The sequence below is a fragment of the Anolis sagrei genome, chromosome 9 (genome assembly GCF_037176765.1).
Source record: "Anolis sagrei isolate rAnoSag1 chromosome 9, rAnoSag1.mat, whole genome shotgun sequence".
Classification (NCBI taxonomy): domain Eukaryota; kingdom Metazoa; phylum Chordata; class Lepidosauria; order Squamata; family Dactyloidae; genus Anolis; species Anolis sagrei.
Genome location: NC_090029.1, coordinates 31,199,207 through 31,218,124, shown reverse-complemented (window position 1 = coordinate 31,218,124; position 18,918 = coordinate 31,199,207). Strand labels below are relative to the sequence as shown.

The following is an 18,918-nucleotide window of genomic DNA, read 5'->3' as shown; positions in this document are numbered from 1 at the left end:
GTGGAGAAGAGCAAACCCCAGACCACCTACTATAATGCAATCTGAGCCCTGCCATATGCAAAATGGCAGTGCTCCAAATGGCCAGCTACTGGTCAAAGGAAATTTAGTATAATGGCCAGTTTTTAACTTTCTTTGTTGTTTTTTTCCTTGTACATTATAATTGTATTTTCAGTTCGCTTCTGACATGATAAATAAACAGCTGTACTGAATTGTATGATTTTGTAAATAGACAAACTGTGTTTCACATTGGAATACGTCTGTGGGACCCCTGGACAATGGGTCAGTGAGTTGGCCTGTTAGACAGAAAGAAATAATGACCAACCATGTGCTCCTAGATGCTTTGCGTTCATAATGCAAGGAGGAAGGCATAAAGAAAAATAACTGTGATCATTCTAATAAGTCTTTCAATTTTTCAATTATTTTAGGAATGCCAAGGTTCGTTGCTCAGCCGGAGTCAGCATCTGTCTATAGAGGCAACAGCATAGTTCTGAACTGTGAAGTCAATGCTGACCTAGCACCCTTTGTACGGTGGGAGCTAGACCATGAACCCATCTTTCTGGATGACCGTGTATTCAAATTACCAAGCGGAGCGTTGATTATTAGCAATGCCACAGATGAAGATGGTGGAACATACTGTTGTATTATTGAAATCGGTGGTTCTCCCAAATACAGTGATGAAGCTGTGATTAAAGTTCTTCCAGGTACATGCATATGCGCTTGTTCTCTCTTTCAGTTCGTTATCTGAGCTCAGAGAAGCTCTTACGGCTTGCTATTCAAAGTGTTTAATTTTAAATGATGTGCTACTCTGTGGTCCTCTAGAAAAACGCTTCATAAAAGTGTACTTAAAAGGCTTTTGTGTTTTTGTGCCCAACCACAGACTAGAGGACTCTTGAATAACAACAGCGCTTTCTTGTTAATACACATCTTTGCGAGGACGTTTGCCATCTTGGTCACCACAACAAGCTAGTCTGTGGCCAGGACCTGGATCTGTTCCAGATTCTTTAATGTAACTGTTAATTGGCATGTTCATATTTTCTGAAAGTTACAAAATGTTTCACTTGTGAAAGCAAGTAAGGAGCATTGTGTTTCAGGATGTTGTGTTAATAATATGTGTATGTAGGGGGAAGTTACTAGTCTTGCTTTACATTTTCTTGTGCCGTTCTGATCCTAGCCTTTCTGTTTGCATTATTTGCAGAATCTGAAATGGTGTCAGATCTGGTGTTCTTGAAACAGCCTTCCTCACTTACTAAAGTGACTGGGCAGACTGCAATTTTGCCATGTGTTGCTACAGGCACCCCTATTCCTGCTATCAAATGGACAAGAAATGAAAAAGAGCTTGTTGCAGAAAGGTGAGTAATAGGTTTGGTGTCACGTCTGCTTTTAATACTCTGCCACTTTTTTCCAAGTTGTTTGATATCCTTGCTTCTGAAGTGCATCTGACTCACAAATACTGTCAAAATGAGCATCCGTGAGATATATATAAAGGAACATATATTTATTTTTATTTCCTGCGGAGACTTCTTTTATTCATTTCTTTTAGGGAAGAGATGCATGTTATACAAAAGTGTGCAAGAAGGGAAATCTGTCTGCCTTTTTCTCCTCATCCATTACTCTGTGTGTTGATGACGGCTAGGTGTGCTGACTGTTTGTGGCTGCCTATTCTGTTGTCTATGAAATTATATATCTTTAAAGCTTCAGTGAATATTTGAAAACTCAGTTGCCATCAAAATGCATTACTTACAATACTGGGTGTGTCTTTTCACACCTGGAAATGGCTGGTGCTTCCAGTTTCTACTGGGAGAGGATGATGGCTACCCCATAAATTGGTTTTCTACTGTATTGTTGAAGGCTTTTGTGACCGGAATCACTGGGTAGTTGTATTCTGGGCTTGTATGACCATGTTCCAGAACCATTCTCTCCTTACGTTTTGCCTGCATCTATGGCAAGCATCCTCAGGGGTTGTGAGGTCTGTTGGAAACTAGGAAAATTGTGTTTATATATATCTGAAATGTCCAGGTGGATATTCCACAGATATATAAAACCCATTTTCCTAGTTTGCTCTTCCAAACAATTTGAACAACTAAGTAACATGTCTGAAAAAGATCTTGGGAGTCCTAGTGGACAACAAGTTAAACATAAGCCAACAATGGGATTTTTTTAGTCAGGGAAGACCTGCTACCCCTCTATTCTCCCTTGGTCAGACCACACCTGGAATACTGTGTCCAGTTCTGAGCACTGCAATTGAAGGGAGATGTTGACAAGCTTAAATGTGCCCAGAGGAGAGTGACTCAAATGATCAAGGGTCTTGAGAACAAGCCCTATGAAGAGCGGCTTAAAGAACTGAGCATGTTCAGTTTGCAGAAGAGAAGGCTGAGAGGAGACATGATGAGAGCCATGTATCAAAATGTGAGGGGAAGTCATAGGTAGGAGGGAGGAAGCTTGTTTTCTGTTGCCCTGGAGACTAGGACACGAAACAATGGCTTCAAACTATAGGAAAGGAGATTCCACCTGAACATTAGGAAGAACTTCCTGACTGTGAGAGCAGTTCAGCAGTGGAACTCTCTGCCTCAGAGTGTGGTGGAGGTTGCTTCTTTGGAGGCTTTTAAACAGAGGCTGGATGGCCATCTGTCAGGGGTGCTTTGAATGTGATTTTCCTGCTTCTTGGAAGAGGGTTGGATTGGCTGGCCCACGAAGCCTCTTCCAACTCTATGATTCTATGATTCTAGTACAACAGTTGCTTTGGGAGTCTTCATAGACCTAGTTTTCAATCAATAGTGATCAAGTGCTGAGATGCTGCTTAAAATTAGGATATTGGATCATTCAAGTGAGCCAGCTCCTCAAGTTGTTCCTGCTGCGCATGAGCGGGGAAATGAAGACAACATTATCAATAAGGTAGATGAAGTAGGTTAGTGATATTAAAGAGGAGACAGTGACTCTGTTGGATTATATCACAAAGCATCTCAGCAATCTTGCAACTCATATAGTAAATCTGGAGGAGACTGCTAAGACTGTGCTGAATGCTGTTAACACTGTGGCCCAAAATACATAAATCCTGGAGTCCCAAGAACTCGAAGAATAGCTTGAAATCTTGGATTCTTGAATCAAAAGGTCTGAACATGTTTGCTGAACATGTCTGTGACTAGGACTAGTTGATTAGTTAACTCAAGATGTAACAACAAATAAAAATGAACATTTTCTTCAAAACTCTCCATCAGGCTTAGTCTTTGAACTTTTTGTTCTACTTATTCTTTCCTTAGTCATCAATTACAAAAATTATCCCTTTTTGTTCTTGGGCTTTCATGTTTGCGTATAAAAACCTTGACCTATATATTTATCATTTCTCTTCATTAGTGTAGCCTCATTTTTCCTATCCTAATGTGAACAACGTGATGGGCAATGTAGTCAGCATTTGTTACCTTCAATAAATAGGAGACCAAAATAAACAAGAATACAGAACAATGCATTATTGTAACCAGGATTTTAAATTGCATTTATTAATTATTGGGAACTGGGTTTTGTTCCACGGGTGGGGGAGGGATTTAGTACATTAATTGCATGTTTAGGCTGCTCAGGAATATTATAAACATTTGTATTCTTATCTTCTATCACGATTCTGCATACATGTTGTAAATCAGTTCACTAATCTGTTCTATTTTGCACAGCTCTCCAAAGTTTTTGTTGCTGGCTGGGGGGACTCTGAAGATAAATGACATCACTGAAGATGATACTGGAACATACACCTGCATTGCATACAATGGGAATGAAACAATAGAAATTCAAGCTGAACTTACAGTACAAGGTTTGTGAATACTTTTAAAGAATCAAATGTAATCAAGGCCAGGACATGTTGTGATTTAACTGGAGAAACCAGTGATAGTAATCTTCTATTCTGGAGGTTGAGCATGGAAGGTTTCATAGCTTGGTGGTTGAACCCTTGCAAGATTTGGTCTCTGGAATCTCTGGCTTAGACTTGAGAAAGATCTCTGCTTGAAATCCTGCTGAAGATACTACTAACATACAGGACAAATGTTGGAAATGTGAAGCCCATGTAGGAACTTTCTACCATATGTGGTGGACCTGCAAGGTAGCAAGAAATTACTGGAAGGGAATACAATAAAGAATCCAGAAAATACTTAAGACTAAAATACAAATGAAATCCGAATATTTCTTATTGGGTATAGCAGATATGGACTTAGAAAAAAATGGACACACCTTTTAATTATTTAGTGATAACTTATGCACAAACTTGGAGAATGAGAGTAGTACCATGAATAGATGAATGGCTTCTGAAAACAACAGAAATAATGAATATGGACAAATTAAACCAGTTGCTTGTAAACCATCGATGCATTATTAGAAAAGCAACAGATTTGATAGTCTTTAAAGAGTATTTGAAAAAGAAAAAAAATGAGAATGATAATATAGTTCAAGCGAAGAAAGAGAAAAACTGTTTCCACATTGGAGAAGCGTGAATGAGGGGAAGCAAAATTGATCAAGAATTAAAATAAAATAAAGACTTAAAAAATAACAATAATGAAGAAGTTGGAGGTCAAACCAAAACCCCCCTTCCTTTTTAAATTCTTTCCTTCCCTGCTCTTTAACATATTCCTATATAGGTTTTTTTTTCTTTCCTAGGTGGTAGTTGTCTCCTATTTCCACCCTAAAATCTTTTTCCTGCCCTTTTTCCTGCCCTCCCTTCCCCATTTTATGATATTGTATAAAAATTGCATTAATAACAATTGTTATATAAACAGATATCACTATTTCTGTGATGTTTCCCCCTCGGTCTGCAGAAGGGAATGGGGTTTAAGGACAGGGCTTAAGATATGGTCCACAAAGGAGACGAGTGGTGGTAGGCAGCAGGCGAGGCGGACGGTGTTCTCCTCTGATTGGCCCAACAGACAGGGCTCAGAGGGAAATAGCAGGCGGAAATTCTCCGTGGGCATGTGAGGAGCACCATGTGGCCTGAAAAGCAGGCAAGGAGATGGTACCTGCTCCCACTTTCTTTTGTTTTGATTTTATTTTCATTCTGGGGGAGGGGATCCCATTTCATGTTCCCGCCCAAAATGAAAAGAACGAAAGAACGGATTAAACTTCAGAAACAGGTACCGTACCGCATCCACCTCTACTGTGTAACCCCTCTACAAGGAAACATAACTTTCTACTTGCATATGTGTTGTTTTGTTTTGAAATTATATAGGAAATTACTCTCCTTGATTAAAAGCAATGCCAGTTTTCCTTTCCTAAATGATGACAGGCTAGTGTGGTTTTTTTTTTTTTTTCATTTACCTTATCATCTTCGCTCAGGAAGTTACATGGAGACAGACAGCTCCTGACAAGGTTATAAGTTCACTTTTCCACAAGGGAATATTTTTTTTTGTCAGTCATTGTCTATGGCTCTCCAGAGACTCCTGAAAATACTGTGACGTAAATGCCATTGCTTTGGGATTTCCTGACCTGTCAGTTTCAAACTGAGCAGTATGCTGGGAGGTTATACTAAAGGGCATTTCCTTAAAAATACTGCATTGAGCACAAAGGACTTACTGTATTGGAAATCAAAGGTTGGGTTTCATATTTCCAGGACATAATGGTGAATTCTTTAATAGTTTTCAGAAAATTCTGTCAGTATTGTTTTGTAGTTTGCCTGTTATCAATTTTTAGATGGAAATTATGAATTGGGGCACATTCTCAGTAAACAGTACTCATTAAGGCTTGGCGCATTGTAAAATCAAAATTTGTCTTTTAGTTGGTTGAATCTGGCTATGGAGGGTCTACTGCTTTATATCTGGAGCAAAGCAGCTTTCAACTCTCATTGCATTCTGCAGTGTATTTTGGGAACACAATGTTTTAATTAACATTGACAACAATGTATTATCTTTTTCACTGGCTTTGCCTATGCAAATATTTAGAAAAAGCGGTTTTGGTTTTCTTGTATTGACTACACATTGTAGGATACATGTTTGGCCAGAGATTTGGAGGAGAGGAATGTCTTCAAAAGTATTTTCTTTTGGCACGAAAATCGCATCATGTCAGTTTTGAAAATGGTTAATAAGGCAATGAGTAAACAGAATGCAAATGTGTGATTGCTTCACTCCTTTTATTTGGCTTACTTTGTTTGTTTTTTTCACCTGCCTATTTTCTGCCATACATGTAAGCACAATAAAATGTGCATAATTAACTCTCCACACTAATCACTTTGTGTATGAAAAGTGCCCACTTGTTTTCTGGGTGAGTGTGGGACTGGGCGAAGGTGAAGAGAAAAAAGGAAAGCAAGGCTGCTTTGAAATGTAATTATCTGGTGTGAAAATATATAATTTTCCATTAACATTTTTAATGTATGTGATTGACTCATTTGCTTTCTGGTGATGGAGTTTAATTTGCCTGCCACAAAGATCTACTTGTACCTGATTGATATGAATTTGGAATATTGGATGTAATTAAGTGACAGCATTTCTCTCCTAGTACGGCATTTCAAAATGCATTAATGGAAAGAAAATATATAATTAATGTTCAACATTGGTAAACAAGGCTTCTCCTTCTTCTTCATTACCCCAGACTGGATAAAAGTCAGAAATAAAATCGCACTCTGTCACCATTTCCTCTATTAGCAGCCATCAAAAATATGAACTCCTGTTATTTTCTAATATGTTTTGTGTTTGGACATGGTAGTAGAAATGAAAAAGACGCCTCTTTCTGTGTAGTTCTGTGTGTTTTGGTTATTATTTATGCCCTTTTTTCTGGCACTCTTGCCTGGACCCATACATGGAGGATAATTTTCTTCTTCCTTGATAGTTTTTCGTTCATATCTTTTCTTCTAACGATGAGTAAGTTGCGTATCTTATACTTTAATCAGTTCTAGAGTCATCTGTTCTAGATTTTTTTTTTAATTTTAACTATACGGTTCCAGCCCAGCTTACTTATCCTAACATATCTATCTCTACGTTCCACCTCATAATTTAAGATCTACTGGGGAGGCCCTGCTTTTGGTCCCACCGGCGTCACAAACGCATCTGGTGGGGACGAGGGACAGGACCTTCTCAGTGGTGGCCACCCACTTGTGGAATTCGCTCCCCAGTGAGATTAGATTGCCATCCTCCCTCCTCATTTTTAGGAAAAAACTAAAGTCATGGTTTTGGAGCCAGGCTTTCGGCTAGTGGACATAGCAGCACTTAGACACTGAACCGGACCACAGGATTATGACAATTGGAAACGGATATGTGATTTTGATTAGGTGACTATGTTAGTATATGAGTATGTGATTTTAATTAATGTTATTGTTTATTTTCTATGTATTTGATTTTATGTTGTTGTATTGATGTTATGGCATTGAATTGTTGCCCATGTAAGCCGCCCTGAGTTCCCCCTCAGGGGTGAGAAGGGTGGGGTAGAAACGATGTAAATAAATAATAATAATAATAATAATAATAATAATAATAATAAATAAAAAGATGAACTAAGGTTATTTAACCACTTGTTCTCCTTAATGGAATTTTACCGTTGATTTACTTGTTCTTGAACAACAGCAATTATTTTTGGAAGGTGTTCAGCTTAGTGAAATTCTTCTGAAACGTGCCTATAGTTCTGCAGAATCTGTCAAGGGATGTTGTCTATGCACTTTTGTTGCATGCGATGCTCAAGCCATATCGGGCATGCTTGATCATTAATTGGTTACTGTACCTTTTGTTTCTTTTCTTGAAGCTCCTCCTGAGTTTCTGAAGCAGCCATCTAATATCTATGCTCATGAATCCATGGACATCGTGTTTGAATGTGATGTGACTGGAAAGCCAGCTCCCTCAGTGAAGTGGGTTAAGAATGGCGATGTCGTGATCCCTAGTGACTACTTTAAAATTGTAGTAAGTATATGTTAAGTATGAAATCTATGACCTACTTGTCTTATAGTTGGTATGTGGTCTGTCTACATTTGGCCCATGAAAGTATTGATTTTTAAACTTTCACTGTTCTCCATTAATTATTATTCACCAGTGTTGTAGAGCATCAGTAAGGTAAAGGTATAGGTTTCCCCTGACATTACGTCTAGTCGTGTCTGGCTCTAGGGCGTGGTGCTCATATTCATTTCTAAGCCAAAGAGCCGGTTTTGTCCATAGACACCTCCAAGGTCATGTGGCCAGCATAACTGCACCGAGCACCGTTACATTTCCACAGAAGTGGTACCTACTCACATTTGCATGTTTTTGAACTGCTAGGTTGGCCAAAGCTGGGGCTAACAGCCGGGGCTCACCCCGCTCCCCAGAGTTTTTGGTCAGCAAGTTCAGCAGCTCAGAGGTTTAACCCACTGCACCACCTATTACTCTCATTTTCTTTGTTGAACAGCCCAAAGTCTACTAAAACATCAACAAACTTATCACCATTATCTTGAAGCTCATTAATCTCGGGACCTGGAGTTTCAGCCTCTGAACTCCTTTCCCTGGAGACTGTCTCTCCTGCCTCCTCTGGGATGTGGCTGTGACTAGTTGGAGACACAGACTGCTCAGTTTCAGGACGTAAAATCTGAGGCCCAGAATCCCCATTAACAGTAATATTTAGACACCACCATGGACTAAGCTGCAACAAAACCTTGCAAGCTTTATTTCTTTTCATTTATACTGGTGAAACAATTTAGACAGACTGATTTGAACTGGTATGGGCTGACATTTTCTAAATTCTGCACGTGTTTTGCCAAGTTACTTCCCCTCTGAGTGACACCTCATTTTAATTGTGAAGCACCCCTTTCTGGATCCCTTGACTGTAGTCTGATATGTTTATTCCATACATCTGTTTAGTTCAGCTCTGAGAAAAGAATGGCATCAAGAATATAAGCATTTCAGATGAAGAAGAATTGCTATTTTCATACCTCATGAAGAAATTGTTAGCATGTGTAGCTGCCAGCCTGTGTGATCCCCAAAGTGGCAAAGCAAGACACTTATTACAATCTCAGTGTCTCCCTGAGGACTGAACTGGCTACCTTGGCAGAGCTGCAGCCATGAAAACCAATAGTTCGAGACTCCCACAGCCCCAGCCATTTTTACCTTTGGCAACCTTCCCTTATATGAGCAACAAGCGGGCTTATTTATTTATAATTACTTTAAAAACTGTGTTCCAGTCCTATTCCCAGGGCTATTTAGAAAAACAATACAGCCAGTAAAATACAAATACAGTGCGCTCTTGGTATCCGTTGGGGTTTGGTTGAACAACCCTCTATGGATATGAAAATGTAGATGCCCGAGTCCCATTATATACAATTGTGTAGCAAAATAGTGTCTGTTATACAAAATGGCAGTACTTTTTGGAGTGTTTGGGGAGGAAATATTTTCAGGTTGTTGACTCCATGAATACAGAATCTGTGGCTATGGAGGGCCGACTAGATGTGAAAAGGTTTGGAAGCCTCAGATATAACATCAACAATACGTTTGAATTATGTTTGAAGCTCAGGCATCGGTGGTGGCTGGAAGGGCTTTTGCACAATTAAGATTCGTGCGCCCGCTGCGACCGTACCCCGTGAAGTCAGATCTGTCCAGGGTGGTCCATGCCTTAGTTACCTCCAGATTGGATTACTGTAATGCATTCTACGTGGGGCTGCCCTTGAAAGCAGCCCAGAAATTTCAATTGGTACAAAGGGCAGCAGCCAGGTTGCTAACTGGTTCTTCTTATAGAGAGCGGTCAACCCTCCTGTTCAAGGAGCTCCACTGGCTGCCATTCATTTTCCGGTCCCAATTCAAGGTGCAAGTTCTTACCTACAAAGCCCTGAACGGTTTGGGACCCGCCTACCTGCGTACAAACCCACTCGATCATCTGGAGAGGCCCAGCTCCTTCGCAGGCACGATTGGTGGGGACAAAGGAGAGGGCCTTCTCGGTGGTGGCCCCCCGACTCTGGAACTCACTTTCCAAGGACATCAGACAGTCTTTAGAAGGAGCCTGTAAATGTGGTTGTTCCAGTGTGCCTTCCCAGAATAAGGAAAACTCTTAGCAATATGTCCTCAAATGCACTTTAACATTGATTTAGGATTGTCTGCGCGCCCTCATCTTTCTTTGAAAACCCTATCCTAGTTATACCCTACCTTGTTCATGCCCAGCATTATTTTTAAATTTTGAATTATTACATATGGCCCGGCCATAGGTTTTTAAAATGCTTGTAGGTTATTGTCATTGTTTATTGTTTATTTATTCTTTATGAGATTTATTTTAACTGTTTTGTATTGATTATTTTGTTATTGCTTTCGTTTATTGATGTATTGCGGGCTTGGCCTCATGTAAGCTGCACCGAGTCCCTTGGGGAGATGGTAGCAGGGTACAAATAAAGTATTATTATTATTATTATTATAGAAAGAAAACTGGAAGGATTGAAATGGTACCTAAAAAGAAAACAAAACAAAAATGTTTTTGCCTGGTTCTAATGGAATCTATGACGAAATCTTTGTGATCTAGGTTAACTCTTGCACAGATTTCACTTGGTTTTGGTCTGGTTTAGGATTTTAGGCTTTCCTGAGTAGAAAATACTACCTTCACAGCATGTCTCTTCTTTATTTAGAACGAACATAACCTACAGGTTTTGGGTCTGGTGAAATCGGATGAAGGATTTTATCAGTGTATTGCAGAAAATGATGTTGGGAACATACAGGCCGGGGCCCAGCTGATAATACTGGATCATGGTAAGAAACTGAAATCTTACTTGAAAAAAATTGGCAGCGAGTCTTTTTCGATCATAAGGTTACTGTCTTGTTTCTCCATGAAGAAAAACTGCTTGTTCTTGCTCACCAGTCCTCCATTGTAGTGTTATGTAAAAATATAGTAATGCTGAAATGAATAATGATTATTTTTAGTAGTTACATGTAATTAAAAGGCAAAGGTTTCCCCTTGACATTAAGTCTAGTTTTGTCCGACTCTGGGCAATGGTGCTCATCTCTATTTCTAAGCCAAAGACCTGGCGTTGTCCATAGACACCTCCAAGGTCATGTGGCCAGCATGATTACATGCAGCGCTGCTACCTTCCCGTAAAAGTGGTACCTATTGATCTACACATATTTGCATGTTTTTGAACTGTTAGGTTGGCAGAAGCTGGACCTAACAGCGGGAGGTCACCCCGCTCCCTGGATTTGAACCGTCAGCAAGTTCAGCAGCTCAGTGGTTTAATCTGCTGCGCCACTAAGGGACCCTACATTAAAATCCCATTACAGGGCTATTTCTGGAAAAAAGGTGTCCCTTAGAAAAATATACATTTGTGACTCTCTCTGTGTTTGTAGACATGCACATGCCTATTTTGGGACTCCTCCCCCCAATACTAAATAACATATTTTTGTAGGGTTTTGAAAAATTGAACATTTGTCTCTGGAGTGCCTTTCATTGGTTTCTTGAACACTGTTCAGCCTATTGAAAAAAGAAATATGGAGAAATCATGAAGTATAAGGGATTTTTTTTGGTAGCTGTGGAATCCAAAACGTTGCAGAAAGGAAAGGGTGAAAAGAAACACGATAAAAATGTATTCTGGTGAAATTGACTTGACTCTAAAACAGTAGTATGGAAATTATACTAGTAATAGAAAAGAAAATTCTTTATTATTTGGGGTGCGTTATATTTTATTTACGACTATCTTATGCCTAAGCACACTGTAGATTTGAGATCAATTGCTTGCTTCTTTGAAGCCATATATATGAAGATTTAATAGTTCCCAAGAGTAGAAATCTTTGTATTAAAGCTAGAGGCTGTTTATTTACAAAACAGCGTGCATAGTTTTCCAAATTTTGAGGAATAAATATTAGGAAATACATATTAATGACATAGTTTGGTTGCTTCTTTTCTTTCGGAATCTGTAACTTAAAATTCATTATTTTAGCTGTACATTTCCATACATACGCATCCTTCCAATAATAGAGAGTAAAATAATAAATGTAATAAAATAGACTGAAATAATGGAAATGTAATAATAACAGTAAAATATAGTAAAATAATAAATGCAATAATAATAATAAATAGAGTAAATAAATAAAGACTCCGGCACAAGCCAGTAAAGGTGGTCCCAGTGGTGGCCGGTACACTAGGTGCAGTGCCTAAAGACCTTGGCCTGCACTTAAAAACAATAGGTGCTGACAAAATTACCATCTATCAGCTGCAAAAGGCCACTCTACTGGGATCTGCACGCATTACTTGCCGATACTCCACATAGTCCTAGACACTTGGGAAGTGTCTGATGTGTGATCCAATACAGCAGCCAGTGTAGTGATCTTGTTTGCTGTGTACTAATCTTGTTGTGTTTCAAATAATAATAAAATAATAATTTATTTCTATACCACCCTCTCTCGAGGGGACTCAGGGCGGTTTACACATAAAATAATAAATGTAATAAAAATAATAAATAGAGTAAAATAATAAATATAAGAATAAGAATAAAATAATGAGTGTAATAAAATAATAATAATAACAGAATAATGATGATGATAATGATGATGATGATGATGATGATGATGATGATGATAATAACTTTAACTCGAGTTTAGGCCAAGGGGTTTTTTTTCAGCCTAAAAAAGTAGATTTGTATATAGTAGATTTGTACCCCAGCCTTCCTTCCAAAATTGAGATTGAAGGTAGCTTCCAGTGCAATTAACATACAGGCCACAGTAAATTACAAGTATATACATTAAAATGTATTATGAATACCATAGAACAGTCAAAATATTAATTTAAAGGTTCGTGAGAATGGAATTAAAATGTTAAAAGGTCACATTTGTCAGAAATACTTAAATCACATGTTGTATCATTGGGTGGAAAGAGATAAGGATGTCCTTTATTGCTTGTATGTGAAAACAAATCCTGCCTTTGTGTTGGTTTTTATGTTGATACTGAGTTATCTTATCTAAAAACAGCATCACTTCTGATTGGGACAACAGGAAAAGATGTTTTCCTCTTTCAATTCAATTTTGATGCATTGATAGCGGCACACCTTTTTTTCAATTAGCGGGCAGGACAGGAAATAATGGAACGACTTCCTTTAAAACATGAAAGTATGTTTGAAAAATATGTCACGAGTATGGGAGGAGTGCTTTTATCACACGTTTATGACTTCCTTTAGGAGTTTACATTGGAAAATTCAATATCATTCTCGCCAGAAAGAATATGAAATTTGAACTGATGGACTCAGGGTATAGTCCCAAAGCATGTAAACATCGGGTTAGCTAGCTACTAGGATTTCATTAAATTAGATCGTGTTTTTAGGGCTTTTCATGATGATAGCAATATATAGAATTGTAGGAACTGGAGGAAAAAAATATACAAAAACTAGAGACCTGTTTTACTGTTGTCCAGGTTGTACACTTCAGTTTATCTGAATGCTTTTTCTAAAAGCAGGAGAATGAAGAAAGGAGGGAGTGTGGTATAGTTGTTTGAGTATTAGATCAGGACCTAGAGCAGATATGGGCAAACCCAGGCCTGGGGGCCGGATGCGACCCATTCGGCTCTTTTCTTAAGCCTCCCTCTCTCACAGCGCTCAAATTTCCTTCCTTCCTTCTCTCTTATCTTCCTCCTTTCCTTCTCTCTTATATTCCTCCCTTCCTTCTCTCTTATATTCCCCCCCTCTTTCTCTCTCTCTCCATCCTTCCCTTCCACCCTTTCACCATTCCTTCCCTCATTCCTCCCTCCTTCCCTCTCCCCCTTCCTACCTTCCTTCCTACCTACCTACCTACCTACCTACCCCATTGAGCCAAGAAGCAGGAAAATAGCATTCAAAGCTCCCCCGACAGATGGCCATCTAGCCTCACTTTTAAAGCCTCCATAGAAGGAGCCTTCACCATACTCCAGGGCAGAGTTCCACTGCTAAACAGCTCTCATAGTCATAGAATCATAGAGTTGGGAGAGACCTGGTGGGTCATCCAATCCAACCCCATTCTGTCAAGAAGCAGGAAAATTGTATTCAAAGCTCCCCTGACAGATGGCCATCTAGCCTCTGTTTAAAAGCCTCCATAGCAGGAGCCTTCACCATACTCCAGGGCAGAGTTCCACTGCTAAACAGCTCTCATAGTCATAGAATCATAGAGTTGGGAGAGACCTGGTGGGTCATCCAGTCCAACCCCATTCTGTCAAGAAGCAGGAAAATTGTATTCAAAGCTCCCCTGACAGATGGCCATCTAGCCTCTGTTTAAAAGCCTCCATAGCAGGAGCCTTCACCATACTCCAGGGCAGAGTTCCACTGCTAAACAGCTCTCATAGTCATAGAATCATAGAGTTGGGAGAGACCTGGTGGGTCATCCAGTCCAACCCCATTCTGTCAAGAAGCAAGAAAATTGTATTCAAAACTCCCCTGACAGATGGCCATCTAGCCTCTGTTTAAAAGCCTCCATAGCAGGAGCCTTCACCATACTCCAGGGCAGAGTTCCACTGCTAAACAGCTTTCATAGTCATAGAATCATAGAGTTGGGAGAGACCTGGTGGGTCATCCAGTCCAACCCCATTCTGTCAAGAAGCAGGAAAATTGTATTCAAAACTCCCCTGACAGATGGCCATCTAGCCTCTGTTTAAAAGCCTCCATAGCAGGAGCCTTCACCATACTCCAGGGCAGAGTTCCACTGCTAAACAGCTCTCATAGTCATAGAATCATAGAGTTGGGAGAGACCTGGTGGGTCATCCAGTCCAATCCCATTCTGTCAAGAAGCAGGAAAATTGTATTCAAAACTCCCCTGACAGATGGCCATCTAGCCTCTGTTTAAAAGCCTCCATAGCAGGAGCCTTCACCATACTCCAGGGCAGAGTTCCACTGCTAAACAGCTCTCATAGTCATAGAATCATAGAGTTGGGAGAGACCTGGTGGGTCATCCAGTCCAATCCCATTCTGTCAAGAAGCAGGAAAATTGTATTCAAAACTCCCCTGACAGATGGCCATCTAGCCTCTGTTTAAAAGCCTCCATAGCAGGAGCCTTCACCATACTCCAGGGCAGAGTTCCACTGCTAAACAGCTCTCATAGTAATAGAATCATAGAGTTGGGAGAGACCTGGTGGGTCATCCAGTCCAACCCCATTCTGTCAAGAAGCAAGAAAATTGTATTCAAAACTCCCCTGACAGATGGCCATCTAGCCTCTGTTTAAAAGCCTCCATAGCAGGAGCCTTCACCATACTCCAGGGCAGAGTTCCACTGCTAAACAGCTCTCATAGTCATAGAATCATAGAGTTGGGAGAGACCTGGTGGGTCATCCAGTCCAACCCCATTCTGTCAAGAAGCAGGAAAATTGTATTCAAAACTCCCCTGACAGATGGCCATCTAGCCTCTGTTTAAAAGCCTCCATAGCAGGAGCCTTCACCATACTCCAGGGCAGAGTTCCACTGCTAAACAGCTCTCATAGTCATAGAATCATAGAGTTGGGAGAGACCTGGTGGGTCATCCAGTCCAATCCCATTCTGTCAAGAAGCAGGAAAATTGTATTCAAAACTCCCCTGACAGATGGCCATCTAGCCTCTGTTTAAAAGCCTCCATAGCAGGAGCCTTCACCATACTCCAGGGCAGAGTTCCACTGCTAAACAGCTCTCATAGTCATAGAATCATAGAGTTGGGAGAGACCTGGTGGGTCATCCAGTCCAACCCCATTCTGTCAAGAAGCAAGAAAATTGTATTCAAAACTCCCCTGACAGATGGCCATCTAGCCTCTGTTTAAAAGCCTCCATAGCAGGAGCCTTCACCATACTCCAGGGCAGAGTTCCACTGCTAAACAGCTCTCATAGTCATAGAATCATAGAGTTGGGAGAGACCTGGTGGGTCATCCAGTCCAACCCCATTCTGTCAAGAAGCAGGAAAATTGTATTCAAAACTCCCCTGACAGATGGCCATCTAGCCTCTGTTTAAAAGCCTCCATAGCAGGAGCCTTCACCATACTCCAGGGCAGAGTTCCACTGCTAAACAGCTCTCATAGTAATAGAATCATAGAGTTGGGAGAGACCTGGTGGGTCATCCAGTCCAACCCCATTCTGTCAAGAAGCAAGAAAATTGTATTCAAAGCTCCCCTGACAGATGGCCATCCAGCCTCTGTTTAAAAGCCTCCAAAGAAGGAAGCTCCACCACACTTCACAAGGGGCAGAGAGTTCCACTGCTGAACAGCTCTCACAGTCAGGAAGTTCTTTCTAATATTCAGGTGGAATCTCCTTTCCTGAAGTTTGAAGCCATTGCTCCATTGCGTCCTCGTCTCCAGGGCAGCAGAAAACAATTATTATTATTATTATTATTATTATTATTATTATTACCATTATTATTATTATTATTATTATTATTATTGACACAAAAGCACAGTGTGTCACAGCAAACGAGATCTATATGCTGGATTTCATATCACAAAATCACAAGTTGAACATTATTATTATTATTATTATTATTATTATTATTATTATTATTAGCTGCATTTGTATGCCGCTTTTCTCACCCCTGGGGGGTTCTCAAAACAGTTTACATCATAATAAATGGCAAATTCAATGTCTCACACATATATAAAAATATCATATATCTAAATCAATAACATATAACTGTACATAAAAACCATTAAAACTATAAAAACATCAAACAGACATAAGCATGAAACATATTAATTGCTGAAATTAACAATGTAGACCCCATCTCTTCTCCCCATCCACTCCCCAACTTTCTCTCCATAGTGTTTCAGCCCTTCTTTTTATACCCTCCCTGCTCCCCCCACATCCCAACAGACACAAAGTTATTTACGTACAAATTGAATACAAAATGAGGAAGGTAAAAAAAACAACAAGCTTGCTCCCTCCTCCCTATGACTTCCCCTCACATCTTGATCCCTGGCCCTCATCATGTCTCCTCTCAGCCTTCTCTTCTGCAGGCTAAACGCGCCCAGCTCTTTAAGCCACTCCTCATAGGGCATGTTTTCCAGACCCTTGATCATTTTAGTCGCCCTCCTCTGGACACATTCCAGCTTGTCAACATCTCTTTTCAGTTGTAGTGCCCAGCATTGGACACAATGTGATTCCAGGTGTAGTCCAACCAAGACAGACTTTCCTGGATCTAGGTACTAGACTCCTATTGATGCAGGCCAAAATGCCGTTAGTTTTTTTTTTTTTTTGCCTCTGCATCACATTGTTGGCTCATGTTTAACTTGTTGTCCATGAGGACCCCAAGATCTTTTCCACACGTCCTGCTCTCGAGCCACACGTCCCATAACAACAAGCAGAAGCGAAGAAGGTCCAATATTTTGAGTCACAATTCCTCTTCCTGCAGGGAAACGTGGAGATTTATGCTGTGGAGATAGCACTATGATGTAATAATTGTGTTATAATTGTATTATTATACTAGGTAATGCTATAAATAATTTACATTTGACTTGCTCTACCTTCTATTTCTTCCATTCTGCCTCTCCCCAAGCTCCTCTCTTTTTTCTGTTTTCATATGATCCAAAGCCTTCTTCATGGCTGTCAGAAATGTTGAACTGCCTCTGAGATTTGTTCAGATACATAAATAGAATTTCTGGCAAATAACAATCACCTCCCTTTAACAGTAAAAATAAAACCCTGAAAATAAAATAATTTTTAAAGAAGCGGTCCTTTTAGACTCCTGTGTTGTTCATATATTTGAAGAATGCCACAGAGAAGAGAAAATGATAATGGTTGCTTAATATGGCTGTCACGGCCAGAATAATACCGGCCTACTATTAGAAATAAAATAATATTCTATTTATTTGAGAATAAATGATCAAATTAGGGGATTTAGTGATCATGACTATGTTAATGAGTTTCAATTACGGTTAATGGAGGGAAACAGACAATATGCAATTTTGAAGAAAAAAGGAAATTGATTGAATATTGGATTCAGATTTCATGGCGACTAATTGAGGACCATCGCTGTTTTGGTAGGAAGGTAAAAGGAGAGTATTAGGTTAAATTAGTATGATTAAGATACAATGAAGGGGTTCAATGTGAGACATTTTAAATTAGCAGAACTAATGAATAGATTATTTTTCTATGACTAATTGCACTATGAAACAAAATTTGAAAAAAGAAATCTGTTCCTAGTTTGAAATTGTGCAATACTGACTTTGACAGTGGTTGTTATACTCCAGAAACTTCATTTTTGTGACTACCACAAACTATGTTGAATTTGTTGAGACTCTATGACAGTGGTTCTCAACCTTCCTAAGGCCTTGACCCCTTAATACAGTTCCTCATGTCATGGTGACCCCCAGCATAACATTGCTTTCGTTGCTATTTTTTTTGTCGTGTCAGTAGCAACTTGAGAAACTGCAAGTTGCTTCTGGTGTGAAAGAATTGGCCGTCTGCAAGGACGTTGCCCAGGGGACGCCCGGATGATTTGATGTTTTTATCATCCTTGTGGGAGACTTTTCTCATGTCCACACATGAGGAGCTGGAGCTGATAGAGGGAGCTCATCCACCTCTCCCCGGATTCGAACCTGCGACCTTCAGCCCTGCCGACACAGGGGTTTAACCCACTGCGCCACCGGGGGCTATAATACACTTTAATAATAAACTTTATTTACACTTTAATAATAAACTTTATTTCTACCCCACCACCACCATCTCCCCAATGGTGCAGCTTACATGAGGCGAAGCCCAACAACACAATACAATAAATAAAATCAAAACACAAACAATAACATAATAAATTACATAAGACAACATATATATATATATATATACTACAAAACTATAATTTTGTTGCTGTTATGAATCATAATGTAAATATCTGATATGCTGGATGCATTTTCATTCACTGGACCAAATTTGGCACAAATACCCAATACGCCCAAATTTGAATACTGGTGGGGTTGGGTAGGTTGATATTGCCCTTTGGGAATTGTAGTTGCTGGGATTTATAGTTCACTTACAATCAAAGAGCATTCTGAACTCCACCAACGATGGAATTGAACCAATCTTGACACACAGAACTCCCATGACCAACAACAAATACTGGAAGG

The 18,918-nt window shown here is 39.8% G+C and overlaps 1 protein-coding gene across 11 annotated transcripts in view; it reads left to right on the top strand.

The window, feature by feature from the left end:
- NEO1 (neogenin 1) overlaps nt 1-18,918 on the top strand; it is a 124,883-nt gene that overhangs the window by 47,565 nt on the left and 58,400 nt on the right. For all 11 annotated transcript variants that reach the window (XM_067471419.1, XM_067471420.1, XM_067471418.1 and 8 more), the window contains exons 3-7: nt 426-701; nt 1,196-1,349; nt 3,663-3,799; nt 7,699-7,853; nt 10,526-10,646. In XM_067471419.1, the coding sequence (XP_067327520.1) occupies nt 426-701; nt 1,196-1,349; nt 3,663-3,799; nt 7,699-7,853; nt 10,526-10,646 (843 nt within the window). The remainder of the gene's footprint in view (nt 1-425; nt 702-1,195; nt 1,350-3,662; nt 3,800-7,698; nt 7,854-10,525; nt 10,647-18,918) is intronic.